Source organism: Ursus americanus, chromosome 29 (genome assembly GCF_024610735.1).
Source record: "Ursus americanus isolate L20-20 chromosome 29, mUrsAme1.1.p, whole genome shotgun sequence".
NCBI lineage: Eukaryota > Metazoa > Chordata > Mammalia > Carnivora > Ursidae > Ursus > Ursus americanus.
In genome coordinates, this window is record NC_142155.1 from 2,131,354 (window position 1) to 2,147,180 (window position 15,827).

The window sequence follows — 15,827 nt, forward strand, 5'->3', positions numbered from 1 at the left end:
ACAGCCAGTTTTTCCACAGCAACATTTAGAATGATTCTTAAATGACTTACCTCTTCGATGAACATCCCCAGGAATTCAGAGGCATGGGATGGAGACTGTGCATCTCTATACGGAGGGTGAGATGCTCGTGCTACATTTAGGAGGTTGCATGGCCCAGGCTCCAATTATTCTTTACTCCTCTTAGTGAAGGTATGTGGGAGAAAACTAATTGTCATACATTACCACACCTCCGACAAAGCAGTGACACCATTCTGATACTAGAATGTGGTCAATAACAGAAAAAAGATCCCAACAAATCTAAATTAAACAAAGCCTGAAACCAATAGCAAAAAATGTGCAGTGTGTATTTTGCAGGTTTAAGACAATTCAGGACAGTAAAACAATGGACTATTAGATGTATATATAGATCTCTCTCAGGCACCATAATCAATATGAGCCAACAATATTTAAACTTGATTCAGGCCACATTCAGACATTTGCTCTTATTTACAAATATTTAAATTAAATACAACCTGAAATGTGTTTTGTTACATACATACAAAAAAAAAAAAAACACAAAAAAACCCAAAAACTATACAACTGAGAGCAATGTTTGTTTTAAATAATTACATTTACATTTAGTTAAATGGTACCACTTGTAGTGCTTCAAGTTTTCATCACCCCTTCCAGAAAATCTTTTTCTACCATCTCTTCTATTTTTTGCCTGGCTTTGCTGGAAAATGGTTTGTGGCTTTCCAGTTTCATGTCCTTGTTAGGGAAGGTGTTTGAGTAGAGGGTGGGGCTCCCTGAGTGTCCGGCGCATCGGCTGGTGACTTTGCTGTTGAAGACCTGGCTGAGCGCGCTGAAGAATGGCAGGAGCTGCTCGATACTGCGCACGGCACACATGGTGAGCAGCAAGTGCCCAGGCTCCCAACCCAACGTTCTCCCTGAGTTGTCTTCCTCCGGGTTTTTCTGTAGAAAACACAAGGGCATTGTTACTAACAGACGAATATGGTCCATGAGAACATTTCAAAGGGTATAAACATCAGCAACAGTTAAATACAAATGATGACATTAAGTCTCCATTCCAGACTTGATTAAACTCTTGCTTCTAAATGAAGCCTCTTCGTGCCAGTTATGAAGTGTGGTTAGAGGGGTCCAACACTGTAGTCAGTTTTCCAACTGGAGCGTGTAAGCAAGCTTAGTTAGCAGAATTGGTTTTGGAGAGGGAGAGTCAAGTAGTCACTGTTAATGTTGTGCTTTGCATATACTCAAAAAGCTCCCAGATTTCTGGACTCCCACTAAAGTGACCCAGGACTAAGCAACTATAGAAGAAGGCCAGAAGAGACAGCAGGCTTCTGCATGTCACCTCTAGTACATCAGGTAGTTCCCTTTTAGCCAAATGGCATAAACTTGCCCCAACATGGTAGCAGGCTTCAAAGTGAAGAACTGTCAGTACAAGAAAGGAAAGGAACACTCAAGGAGAGACACTGCTCTCTGCTGCTTGTGTTAAACAACACGGGGAGGAGAGCGGGACCTGGAGTCAAAACAACAGGGCTGGTGTCACGGCTCTGCAATCACGGGAGGGCATCCCTGGGCAAGATACAGAATGGTTCCTCGTTTTAAAAAGTGGGGAAATACACTCTGTCTTCCAGCAGAGAAGTCAAACGAGAATGTAGTTTTCTAAAAATTCTGTCAACTAAATGTAAATGCAATTAAAATAATTTGTGTACCAAGAGTCTGGTTTAAGAAGCCAACTAGATTATACAAAGATGTAGACATCAGTTTATCTAGGGAAAGTTATGAGAGAACTTGGAGATGTCTGAGTTTGGGCAGAATCACAGATATAAGAACACACAGACTGGAGAGAGAAAATGGAGAAAAAAATCATCAAGGGGAACTTAAAAAGCAGAACTACAATCTGTCCTATTGGTTAACAAATGGAGTTTGCCTTCTCAGATCAGATGTTGCTGAGAAACTTTCACTGTTAATATTTTAATAACACTAGTTTCCTAGTGGAGAAAGCAGACGCAAAACCCAGCTTATATTCTTGTGTGTGATCACAAGCTTCGTTTGCTGTTTTAAAAATAAAATCCTGAGACTGGAAAATAGACTGGTTAAAAAAGGAGCAAACAAAAAAAGATCATCCAGTTTTTTATGGCCAGAGAAAAGAAAAAACAGCAATTATTTAACCTCCAATCTCAAATATAGGATATAGAAAACCTCTTCCTTTTGCTTAACTAGAACACTGGCTTTAATTTAATGACAGTCCCAGGACCGACTTTCCCATCACTGGCTACCATGAGGTGGCTGACGATGCCACACCTTTCCAGTCCCCTAAATCAAACTACAGTCCAATAGTAATTAAAGGGTAAACCGAGATGAATTTATCCTGAGGGAAAGGCATAATATGCTTGAACCCTCTATACAACTAGTTTCCAAATGTAAGAGAACTAAGGTGTAATCTTTTGTTTATATTCCTGCCAAGATGGACCTGTAGGAGAGGGCCTTTACTACTAAGCTCTTGCCCGATACGGAGTGCACTCGTTTTGGTGTCCTGCTCTCCTTCATCAGAACTATACCACCTCCTCGATAATCAAAATCAAAAAGTCAGACATGTTTCCGTGAAAATGATATTTCCTTTCAGTCTACACTTGAAGACAGACTTCCTTCCTGTTTACCTCTCTTGTACTTGCTGAGATCCAGACCTGGGTTTGTGTCTCAATATTTGGTCCAGATGTGGCAACTTTTGCTGCCACATCACAAGCATCAAAAAGCCACCCTCACCTGATGCTTGGCCATCTCCAATCCCTCCAAAATCACTGTCTTAAAGTCCTCCTCCTTGTCCTGTGGAAGGAAAGAGGAGAACTCATAGCCTTTGTTCCAATGAAAAGTATGCTTGGCCGTGAAGACCTTGTTTAAAGTGTAGAAAATGCTTTCTAATCAAAACTGTTTTCTTACTCTAGGGGACACGTTTTAGGCAAAAGGCTGTCTTGTTTATCCTTTAGATACAGAGGCGGGTCTTAAAAAACGGTCAGTACTAATGAGATGCAGGGATGACAAAGTGCATGTGCCTGGGCTCACATATATCATCACAAGGCTTCTGGATTTGTCGTGGTGATTATTTTTTCAAACCCTGTAATATCAAAGTGAGAAGTACCCAAGTCCTGTCCTAACTCTGGATCCAACTTTCACCTTCATCTCTGCCCTTTTACTTGGTTCCTAAAGAAACAACTTGATTTTAAATCAAGTTCCTCAGATCCTTCAAGCACAATCTCCTCTTTAATCACTTTCCTCCATCCCACTGTTTGTGGAATGCGGTTTAGTTTAGGGGCTGCTGCCTGATTAGGGGACCCCAGAAGACTGGAAAATTTCTGAGCACTCAAAGCACATACTGCAAACCCACATCATCCCCAAATTTTACAGTTTTGAAAAAAATAAAAATTTTGTGTTTTTATTTTTTGTAAGTAATCTCTACACCCAACTTGAGGCTCGAACTCATGACCCCAAGATCAAGGGTCGGCTGCTCCACTGACTGAATCAGCCAAGTGTGCCTGAAAAAATTTTAATGTTAAAAAAAGACGAAAGATTTGGAACAAAGGCTCACTGATGAGCACGCCAATTCATTATTGTTTTTTGGGGCAAAGATCTCTTAATTAGCCTGATACACACTGAAAGATATAAAGTACAGAAGACATAAATACGCTTTACAAATTTTGTCTTTTTACACCTGCAAAGAAAAAGAAGAATGCAATACCTTTGCCCTTTTCCGAAGAAGTTTTGCTAGTCGAACCACATAAGGTTTAAATTCTCGTTGGTGTGTGCCCTGCCTTCTGACTTCCAGACCGGAGTCATCCGAGGCTTCTGGAATAAAGGCCCACCGGTACCTGCATGTAGAAGAACACCGACACCGCTAAGACAAGACGTGCCATGTAAGACACGGCCACACAAGTACACTGGAAAGGTCACGACCCCACCACTTAAACATTCCAATATGACGTGATTCTTCACCCGACCCTTTCTTCACCATTAAGATACTATTAATGACCTCATAGGGTTGTAAACAGTAAATAAAGTGTTCATTTTTTTTTTCATGAGCACAAAGCAAGTAACTTAAATGATTCCATCCTCATCTGTTAATGGGCACAATCCCTACCATGTACTTGGCCAGATGATCCCACACACACAAAGGGGCAAAGAAAAAAACAGGACTTCTTTCATACCTCCCTTCTATTTTTGTTTCTATTTTTGTCTTCAATAAGTAAAATTAATATCTGACTATGGGAAAAGTTCAAACAGTATAAAAGGACACACTACAGAAGTCGGTCTCCATGCCACAATATCACCAGTTTCCTGTGTGTCCAGCCAGAGTTCTTGCATAAGAGAGCACATCTGCACACAGCCAACCTCCTCCTTTTTGTAAACTTAAAAAAAGCATGACTATTGCTTGTTCTGATTTAATTAGGTATCTTGGAGATAATATCCTATAAAACCCCATTCTCTTTAACAACCACACAGTACTCCAGTGTTGGAATGAACTGACTGAACCAGTCCTAGGTTGTCCCATTTCTTGCTATTAGAAATAATGCCACAACGGCTACCCTTACATAATACTAATTTTTGTACATTTGACAGTATAGTGATAGTATAACTCCTTGGAAATAGAATAACTGGCTTGAAGAGAGTGCGTATTTTGAATTTTGGTAAATGTAACTTCCTTGGAGAACAACCAGACGATATCCGTGTACGCTTGCAACTAGAATAATGCTTCTGTTAAGGTTAAAAAGAAATATACTTTCAGATCTTTATTATGATGGTTACTTATAAGTGGAATTTCTCTTGAGTATGGCTTTTCCAGTGTTTATAGGCCATTTCTATGAACTATTTGTTCACTGTCATTGGCTCATTTTCCTATGGGGTTATTGATTTTTACATATTAAAAGCAAGTTCACAAATAATCTTTCCCCAACTCGTTGCTGCCTTTTCCACTTCATGGTATTTTTTGGTGACACAGAGACTTTTAAGATTTTTTGTGGTTATCAAATATCTTTAACTTTTGAAATATATATCATGTTTAGGAAGATATTACTCTTTCAAGATTAAATTCTCCATGTCATCATCTACTACTTACAGATTTTTAAAAAACAGTTTAGAAAAAATTAATATATGTTTTTTAGTATTACAACCTATTTCATCCCTTTTCTCCTAACGCTGTCCTGACAAGTAAACAGGATGAACTCATTTTGGTTCTGATCACAGAAGCCAAAAAGTCAATACCATGAGCATACTATTTAATGTTCTTCCTAGAGCACCGAAGACTATAGTTTCTATCACTTTTGTGACGATAAGCCTCCTAATTAATTCTGGCCACTTTCCAACAATTCTGCTTAGGACCCCTTTCTGAATTTCTTCAGGAATAACGTCAGTTTAACAGATGTGACTCCTCAAATTTATTAAGAAGTAGGTGTATATAGTTTTCAAATGGAAGAAAAAAAGGAACTAGAATTAATCTAAAAAGAATTTCTAGGGGCGCCTGGGTGGCGCAGTCGTTAAGCGTCTGCCTTTGGCTCAGGGAGTGATCCCGGCGTTCTGGGATCGAGCCCCACATCGGGCTCCTCTGCTGGAAGCCTGCTTCTTCCTCTCCCACTCCCCCTGCTTGTGTTCCCTCTCTCGCTGCCTGTCTCTATCTCTGTCGAATAAAATCTTTAAAAAAAAAAAAAAAAAGAATTTCTAGTTCTTACCATTAAATCTAACAAAAAGTAAGCTTGTGAAACAGCACTTTTTAGAGACTGAAGCATGTCCAGTATAGAAAGCAGATTCTGGTAGCTTACTCTTTATCCTATTGATACTCCCCATTCCAAAGAATAGTAAAACGCATTATATATAAAAACATATTTGATCATATGGATAAATTCTCAAGTTATCTTAGCTACTTTGATAAAACAATCTTATATAGCTTGCCTATTGAGAAATTTAAATGTGGAAAGCCTTAACGAAAGATTTTTGAACACTTAGGAGAATTTGCTTCTGTTAAGTTTCTCCCAAGTCCCCTCTGCTATCATCTCTCCAGTTCAGTTCACTATCATCGGAAATGAAAGTCTCCTTGGTTCCAGGCTTGCCCATCTCCAGTCCTCTGTCCGAACTATGCAGCCAAAGTAAAATTCCTAAAACGCAAGCCTGGTAACATCCCTTCGTTCCTTATTCAATGGGCTCCCGCGGTCCTTACGTTGAAGTCGAACGCTCTCATACAGCTCACAAGGCCGTGCATCACTCAGCCCCTTTCCTGCCTCTTCTCACAACATTCTGCTCCTACGATATTGATTCCTCAGCATTTCACACAAACCAGGTCCATTCCAACCCCCCCCCGCCCCCGCCCCCTGCCCCGCCCTTCAGCCGGTCAGTATAAATATGCACTTGGGGCCTAAAGCTAGGAGCGGGTCTCTGCTGGGGACCTCAACAGCCTCCTGCCTGTCAGCTATCAGAACACCCAGTTCAACTGTAGTCCCCTGTGCTGGGCTGGAAGCGGCTGAGTCACGCAGCCCACTGCCTCATCCGTGGTAGGTGCTCCATCTGTTAACTAAATGCTGTTAACTTATCCACAGCGACCATTTACCTCCAGGAACTGCTGCACACACTGCCCCCCCCCATTTTAGTAAAAACTATGAATATTTCAACTTTCACAAAAAACTTAAATTAGTCCTAGATGTCAGTTACCAAAAGCAAATGCATTTTCAAAAATATCCATTTAATATCCTTGCTTTTACTTACATCTGAAACTGAGGAAGATTTTCGGAGGGCAATGCCAGAGCCAAATCCAAAAATTTGCAAGCAGACAGATAGAGGTTTAACCACCGCTGGCTGTTATATGAAGTAGAAAAGCCATTACCTCCTGTGTAGGTTGTCTCCAGACCAGCCACAGAGGGGCCTGAAGTCCTGTAAGCAGGAGACAGTGCTGTCAGCAGCTGTACCCATTTCCTGACAGGCAATCCCCAAAGTGCCAGCTACTATTTCTCATTCCGGTGCCTGTACCAGTAACTGCTGAGCGAGGTCATGACTCAATTAATTTTGCTGTTTTCAAATAAAAAGGCCCCCCCTTTTTTAAATGGGGGGGAGAGTGGAGGAGGGGCAGAGGAAGAGGGAAAGAGAGAATCTCAAGCAGGCTACACGCCCACTGCAGACCCCGATGCAGGGCTTGATCTCATGACCTTGAGATCATAATCTGAGCCAAAAGCAAGAGTCATGTGTTTACCTGACTGAGCCACCCAGGCGCCCCTAAAAAGTTCACTTATGTTGAGAATGTAAAAATAGTACAGAATAACTTAAGTTGCACTCAAGAAATATAAAAACACAAGCTGTAAACCAAGAGACCTTCCTATTACTCAATGTCTCTCTGCAAAGATGGCGGGGGCGGAGGGTGTCCTTCCAAAAAACAAACAGTTATTGGGACAGGGGAATGCTTTTTTTTTTTTTTTTTAAATAAACCTAGCACTGAAGAATAAAATATATTCAAGACACATGGTGTTAAAGGAACTTTTCAGTTTACAAACTTGTACAAAAATTCCTAAATAAAAAATTATATTTAGTTATATTAGTATACTGCCTGTACTAAAAAGAATAAAACTGTAGTACACTGAGATCATGCTGGAAAGATCTGGACATATGACACCTTAGTTACAGGTTACCTGCCATGATAGGTTTTGCTGATGTTTCAGGGACAACATGTGACCTACCCAAACCAAGATGGCTCAGGGAGCTAAAATAATACTGCTTTAAACTAAATTCATCTAGAAGACAAAGGCCACGAGTGTTGACAGTTTAGTCTAAAATGGTTAAGGAATAAATAAATAAATGATACAAATAAATGGTTAAGGATAAAATAATAAATGATATATTCTATCCAAATATCATTTAGGTAATAACTGGCGCATATAAAAGTATTCATATAAAACAGTATCTATACTCTCCTAGTTGTAACATTCTGGATGACTTAGGATACTGAACACTGACAAGAAAACATGGAAATGCAGGACATTATTACCGTGAAATATCTTCATCAGCAGTGAGCTCCTGCTCCATCAGTAAAAATACCTGTACCTGAAGACCGTGAAATTCATGTTAAATGCTTATTTAAACTTGGTATTTAATGCTTCTTTCAAGTTCTCTTTAGATTATATTTTCATTAAACCAAAAAAAATTTTTGGGTTCGATCAAATGAAACCATACCTAGTTTCTGAAAGTTAAACCGCAAAGTTAGCACAGAGACTTCCTAATAACGTGACCGAGCTGGGATGAAGCCAGGCTTTGTTTGGTGATGATGCAACACAGTTAGTTATTTAAAAATATACATATATTAAAGCCAGTGTCTTTGTGAAGAGATTATAATGGCTTGGGTTTTCGGAGTTACAGATTCACTTCCCTTTCTTTACTCATGTACTCATGTCCTCTTGCCCAGCCTTCCAGATCATTCAGATGAGGACAATGGTGTGACCCAGGGAGGAGAACAGATGGGTGTAGCGGGACTTAGGAAGGCTGACTGTTTGGGAGATCACAACATCTGTGAAGGTCTCTGTGGAGGAAGCTTAGCTGGTAAGCGCTGCCCCTGAGGAGTGAGCACAGGCCTCGCAGCAGTTAACCGAGCGGAACCATCTCAAGCCTCTCCACAGCTACGGCTGCAGCCTGCAACCAGGCCTGACAGCCAGGACCAAGACTCGGTGTAGAAGAGAACACGAAAGCACGTCAGACGAAGGAAGGACTTACAAGAAGTTTCAGCTGTACGGAGATGGAGTCTGACTCGCGTTATCATTTTCAACTCTAAAAATTATAACAAACTTAACGAGAGTTCGGTTCTTTTCCAAGATTAGTTTTTATCCAGTAAGCATGTTGATGCTAATGGCACTGTGTTATAATTTAGATTTATAACCTGATGATTAAAATTTACTCACAAGTTCTGTAATCATGGTAGGCCAGAGTGAGGTAAGATGTTGTGGAGACATTCTTAGAAGTAACACTCTGAAAAACAGGAACACTTGCGAGTGAAGAGTTGGCACCTGGGGCAGACGGAGACTCTCAACCAATCTCTCTGAAAGAAATGCAGGGTATTTTCAATAGGTTAATAATGATGATCATTTTCATGTAAACGTTCCCATAGAAGCTAGCCTACTACTTCTTGAACTATCTGGTGAAGGATCAATTTAAAAAAAATTTCCAGTCTGATGCAGACTGTTACTTTCATAAAATACAGTAAAAATGAATTACTAGAAAAAAGGCAAAGGAAGCTATAAAACACGCATGTCATTTTCTTTTTATTAGACTCAACAGATTCTGTCAGATTGCTAAAAATAAGTTTAAAATGGTTCCTCTAAATATCCGAACTCATCACGGATGGGATAAAAGCCACATCCTGGTCCGCAGACCACACTCTTGAGTAGCACTGATTTGGGTCAGCTTTAAAAATAAAATCACAGGACAAATAATGGCATGTTGCATATCTGACACTCAGTATAAAGGGTCAGGAAAGAAGGAGCCACTTCTCTGCTGAGAGAAATGATCTCACTACAGAGATGACAACTGTCTTCCCAGCCCAGTCCCCAACAGTGGCTGTTGAAGCTGGTGGCTATAAGTACACTGACTTGGGTATCAAACAGTTCTGCCCCAGGGCAAGTTCGTCCCCACCGTGGAGCTATTTGGTGGCACAGGGTGATGATGAGCGCACGGATACCCTTCAGGACACAGAGGGCCTCTAAACCCATTTAGTAAAGCTTATCAAAACCTTATACAATCCCCACCCAAACGACAGATCGCCAAATGTTACTTCTGGCTAAAATGTCTTGGCTCTGCCTGTATTTTAGTTCTCCTTAAAAATATATAACCCCTTATCCACAATAAAACAAAACAAAACAAAACAAAAAAACCCCACTAACATGCCTGCCTGCAGCAAAATAGTCTGACGCCTCATCCTTAAACACAAATTCTTCAAGAAACTTGAACCAAACAATAAAATAGAGACCATATTTAGGCAAGTCCTACAAATTCAGTGCTTGAATTTTTTTTTTTTTACATGCTGGTGATGGTAATTTCTGATGATTCCACAGAACAGACTTCTGTTTCTACAATATTCTCCATCCACCTACACTTGGTATATTTCACCCCAACCTACAGCTTAGGGAAAGTATTTCCTAAGGAACAAAAAAACAGTTTAGAAGACAGAGAAAATAGGTTTTCATTATTTACCTTGTATATCTGGAAGATATTTCTGGTACTGGTCAATTTCACTGCTAAAAATAGCAAATGCTAATCTTTTGAGAAGCATGGCTCTCTGCTCTAGCTCCGCGTCCCGGTTTGCGAAGAGATTAAGGGAACTGCTCTGAGCCACAGCCACACGAGCTGAAACAACGCAAGTGAGAGAGGCTGTGATACACCCGTGCAGTCATCTGAAAAATGACTATTCTGTTATTTGTTTTTAAAAACGGCTAGACATCCTGTGACTTCCACGAGTGGGAGGAGCTTGGGGTGGAGGATTTGTGGCTCGTCTGTGGGGCAGAAGGGGGGTGGGGGCAAACAGACCCAGCATACAGAAGCCAGAAGACCAGGGGCAAGCTGTGTGAATGTGGAGAGAGAAGAAGACTTAGAAAATTCAGAACACCGACCATGCCATTTTATAAAACCCACATTTCATGCCATCTGCCTAATGCCTCATTGCTTTAAAAATAGTCTCTGGGGGCGCCTGGGTGGCACAGCGGTTAAGCGTCTGCCTTCGGCTCAGGGCGTGATCCCGGCGTTCTGGGATCGAGCCCCACATCAGGCTCCTCCGCTATGAGCCTGCTTCTTCCTCTCCCACTCCCCCTGCTTGTGTTCCCTCTCTCGCTGGCTGTCTCCATCTCTGTTAAATAAATAAATAAAAAATCTTTAAAAAAAAAAAAAAATAGTCTCTGGCCTGGCCTTTGTAATTGTTGTCCCCTATGCATGGACTACTTTGTCCGTAGGCTTCCCGGAGCTGGCTTTAGTTTCACCTCACCTGTGAGCTCTTCAGTGCTACTTAAAATCTATCGTATCGCCCTACTTCCTTCACAACTACCGACTCCCTGAAAAAAATCTTATTTATGATTAAGGTTAGCATAATGGCCTGGCCCATTTTTGTCTTCTAATAAATATTTGTGGAACAGATGAATTTGAACCTTAGAACAACCCTGTGATGATCAGAGGAGAATATGCTGCCCCTTTTCCAGATGGGAAACTGCGGCTTGTGTTCAAGAACTTACATGAAATCATCAGACTCATCCAGCTTTCCTGCAATTTAAGGTCATTAGTTAGTAACTGACTCTAGGATCTGGGATCCTGACCTGAGCCAAAGTCAGACACTTAACTGACTGAGCCACCAAGGCGTCCCGTCCTCTTTAAACTTTAACATTCCATCCCTATAGGATACCAAGTATAACTTTACAAAGAGCTAATTCAGTAGTTTCTAGAGAAGAACTAGGTAAACAATAAGAATGGGTCATGATCAGGAAATACACTGCTTAGGCTGTCATCCCATAATACTCACTCATCAAATCTCTAAATGTTGTTTTATCATGTGTCATCAGATTGTCCATAATTGCTCTCCAACTGAAAGAAACAAGGATTATGATACCTAGTTAAGATTTTGCTGTTATGTTAAAAACAGTGCCATATTTTGCAGGTTAGTCACTGATTTCAGTGAGATGCATTATCCCACTGAATCAAAGCAAGACGACGACTTACTGGTTAACACAAGAGGCATCCATCTGAAAGAAACTGGGATCCATGAAGAGGTCAAAGGCTTCTTTCTTCCAAGCTCTCCGTGTGTACTGATACCCGCTAAGACTGCTCAGCAGCTGGACGCAGGCTCGGTAACTAGGGGCGTTGTGCGCACTAGGAGGAAGGAGAGCCAGAACCACTTTACCTATGCGGTCGAACTTGAATCACGTGATTCATAAATGTTCACATTCACCTACGACGATGATATGAAATGAAGGCACCGTAACAGAAATAATGTTTTTTTTTTAAATCATTACAATTCAAAGCAAAAATAATGTCATTTTGTGGTAATTCCAAAAATGGCAATAAAGAAACACAATTTGTTTTTAATAGGCTTTGAATTAAGAAATCTACTTTAATAATAGTACCTGTGATTTCGGAGGTAGGGCACAACATAATGCATAATATTTACAAGTAAAGGAATAACCCGTTCCTTTTCATCACTATAGAAAACCATATCCAAGAGATGAGCCAAAACCTAAAAAACATAAGAAATGAAATATAATCTAGCCGCTCAAACTGACAGCATTTGGAGGTGGGTTTCAGTCTGTCTGTAAGAATACTTAAAATTACTTAAAATTGGAAAAATCTAAAATCAGATCTCACTAAGCCATTTTTATATGAATGGTTTCTGCCACTATTTGTTATTTTTGCCCACTATAAATATAGGAGTATGAGCCAATGTTTACTATTTCTAACTGAGACAGGGAACTACAGGAAGAGAGAGATCAAGAACCTTCTAATGTGACAGTGAGTAAACAGTGAATTGAAGATTAGACACTCAGTATTCTCTTTCTCTGACTTGGTTAAAGGAGGGCTTGAAAGAAACTAACCAAATGAACCGAGCTGTTTAAGTCCCAACTCTATCAAGTAATAGCTCTTTGGCCTTAGTCGTATTGCTCTCATCTTTGTGAGGCTTGGTGTCCACAGCTGAAAGGGGAAACAAAAGGGACCTACAAGGCTGTACAACAGGATATAAAAGAGCGCACGTCAGAGGATAGCTCCAGCAATATCGGGTAACGGTAGCGTATTTCAGAGCGGCAAGCACCACACCACCTCCAACCCTCCTGACCACACTGTGACACAAAAAGCACTTCTCTTTTTAAAAATCATACTTAAAAAGTCATATTTAAAAAACAGTACACGGGGGAGGAAGCAATATGTAAAGCTATCAATAGTATTTAACAAACTAAATAGTCTGAATACGAAGTCCAAACCTCATTTATTCTATACAGTGATCTCTGAAGTACAAAATGGTTTTTCAAATTAAAAACTCCTCTGTAAGAATTACCTGCTAATACTGAATCGTGACACTGTTTACTTGGAAGTTCATGTGAAAAAACTTGATATTTACCTCAGAAAGTAATGTCAATGCATGGACACTATATACAGAAGGAGTTATGTTTGAGGTTTCCATTGCAGGTGATAACATATCTAAATAAGAGAAAGACAGGTAAAGATACAGTTAGGCCTTTTCCCAGTGAAAAAAAGCTACCTGCTAACATGAGAAAAGCGATGATTTTTATGGTGCTTACAGTGCTAGTTGCAACGATTTCATAGTAAACAGGTACCTACAAATACAAACCTCAAGGTTTGAGATCAATACCTTCAACATCAGATTCCAAATTGGTTCCATCCACCATTATTTTGGGAGAAGGCTTAACTTCAAGATTTCGTCGCAGCCATGTTGTCTGTTCCAAAGAAGAACCAGCAATGGCACCAATTGCATCCACTATTTTATGAGTCACATCCTAAAGAAACAAGGAAAAAACCACTCTACATATACGTGTGCATACACAAACACGCAGACATACGTGTGCGTAAATTCACAGATGAGCTCATTTAACCTTATCTCTGTGGAGTTGAGGGCACTGAGACAGAGTTTTGGCAAGAGCTCGCAGTTCAGAACACCTTACCTGAAGATCTCTTTGGTCTTTTTTATTTTCCAAACTAGGGTTTTTCATAATAAACTCATTCAGAACCCTAAAAAAGCCAAAGAGAAAAACAAAACAAAACAGGAAATATCAGTGTAACAGAAATGATGCTGATTTCTCCGAGGGACCAAGTGGCTTTGTGGCCTGCGCTTCCGCTTTATGTGTTTAACGAATGTGAGCACCCTAGGACTCTGCTGACAGGAATAAACATACGCACAAGGATGTTCATGACATTACTCGTAAACGCACCGAACTGGAGAGAACCCCGGAGTCCACCAACAGAAGAGAATTTGTAGCATATTCAGTACCGTGAAATACCGAATAGCGATGAAACTTAATGAATTACAGCTACATGAAATTACATGGATTAATCTTATAAACACGTTGTGTGAAAGCAGCAGACACAAAATAAAGTATTTAAATATACCTATAGTTTAAAAAAAGGGGCAAAATTTATCGGCAATGTTAGAAGCCAGAATAATGGTTATCTTTGGGGAAAAGGGACAGTAACTGGGAGGGGACCCGAGGAGACACACGGTGTTTTATTTCTCAATTTAGACTTGGTTATATAGTTGACGTGTTCACTCTAATAACTTGTGGAGTAGTGTACTACTTATTTGTATATTTTTCTGTTTATGTTTTATATATCGACAAAAAAGTAAAACAAAAACAAAACCAAACAAACTTCAAAACACCCAGCGATTTTAAATTGTAACAGAAATGGCTTCTTACCCTGTGTGTATATATCAAAAATACTTCATGAATGAAAAAAAATTGCAACTTCTATTGTTTGCTAAAATTCCACTCAATATTTACTCTGACATTTATCTTTTATTAAGATAAATTATATGCATAGTTATTTCCAAACTAACATGTGAGGTTATTCATATCAATTTCTATTTTGTAATTAGGAATTTTAGAACACCAGTGGAACGGTTGGTAATACACAAACGCACAACCAGAAATTTAAAACGGGAATTAAGTTTCTAGTCTAACTGAAATGCCCAACTTTTTACTCAAACAATCTGTGTATACACACTGGAGAAGGAGGTAGGATCCATTATTTTCTGAGAAATGAGAAAGGAAGAAAAGGCAGGTGAGGAGAAAGTCTCCTATGGGGAAGCTACGGGTCACAATAAATAGCTTTAATTTGTAATGAAATTAGGCAGTGGGGTTATTTGCTGATAACTCAAAGAACTGTACATATATTCCCTCTTTGAGCCTTAAAACAACTTAGGTAAGTAGGGCAGGTGCCCTGTTTTTTTTTTGCTTGACAGACAGGAAAATAGCCTTGCAGAGATTTACTGAGGTACTGAAGGTCACAGGGATGAGGACTGGAACCAGAGAGGAGAAAAGAAGAATTAGAAATCTTCATGAGTACATTGATTTCCACAATTTACATTTATCTTCTCAATCACTAAAACTCATACGCACCAGTTATTTTAACTTTTGACCCAAGAATTGCAGACATTGAGTCTACTGTTCTTTTCAATGCATCGTCAATGTCTAAAACTCCTTCAGCTTTTTGATTTAGATAATTTTCAAAGCAGACAGTGTGAGGGACTGGGGATCATCATATCTCTGACATTCTGGCGCAGAGTCTCTGGCTCACTTTGGCTGGGCTGGGACCTCAGTCTACTCAGCCACCTCAGCCTGACCTGCTCTCACCAAGCTCTCACCATGGCTCCTCTACCTCCTTTCTGCATCCTAGCGCAAGACTACATTCCTGCATTTATCAGAAAACGTGAGGCCATATCACTGAAGAATGCTCACCTTCCTTCTTCACTTCAAAATTTTCTGGTTGCCAAACCAGAATTGCTAGTTCCCATAAGGAAAATAAGGGTCGAAGCTAAGTCTGTATATAGAATCACGTATCTACACATATAAAATCCCCATCGGAACTACAGAGGTCAGCCAAAAGGTCAAAGTTCTTTGGACTTGGTTGGATTTACATCCATTCAACATAAGAACGTGTTACGGTAACTGTGGCTGGCTATTACAGACCTCACTGGACTGAGGTAATGTAAACAAGGTTGGGGAAAAGTTTACTCTATTTTCTTTCCATCCCCCCTATATCTTAAGCAGTCCGTTTTCAAACTTTAGGTGTACTCACTCCAATCACTTGGGGATCTTGCCAGA

General features: G+C 40.0%; 1 protein-coding gene across 10 annotated transcripts in view; it reads right to left on the bottom strand.

Annotated features, from left to right (window-relative positions):
• Positions 1–323: 323 nt before the first annotated feature.
• Positions 324–15,827, bottom strand: part of DOP1A (DOP1 leucine zipper like protein A) — a 104,630-nt gene continuing 89,126 nt past the window's right edge. For 5 of the 10 annotated variants that reach the window (XM_045804373.2, XM_087856914.1, XM_087856915.1 and 2 more), the window contains 13 exons: positions 13,671–13,737; positions 13,361–13,505; positions 13,109–13,188; positions 12,123–12,232; positions 11,719–11,868; positions 11,522–11,583; positions 10,210–10,362; positions 8,922–9,058; positions 8,018–8,073; positions 6,748–6,912; positions 3,737–3,866; positions 2,767–2,826; positions 324–951 (listed from right to left, as the gene is read on the bottom strand). In XM_045804373.2, the coding sequence (XP_045660329.2) occupies positions 646–951; positions 2,767–2,826; positions 3,737–3,866; positions 6,748–6,912; positions 8,018–8,073; positions 8,922–9,058; positions 10,210–10,362; positions 11,522–11,583; positions 11,719–11,868; positions 12,123–12,232; positions 13,109–13,188; positions 13,361–13,505; positions 13,671–13,737 (1,621 nt within the window). In that variant the 3' untranslated portion in view covers positions 324–645. The remainder of the gene's footprint in view (positions 952–2,766; positions 2,827–3,736; positions 3,867–6,747; positions 6,913–8,017; positions 8,074–8,921; positions 9,059–10,209; positions 10,363–11,521; positions 11,584–11,718; positions 11,869–12,122; positions 12,233–13,108; positions 13,189–13,360; positions 13,506–13,670; positions 13,738–15,827) is intronic. The other 5 variants (XM_045804400.2, XM_087856917.1, XM_087856916.1 and 2 more) reach the window with 3 other exon arrangements.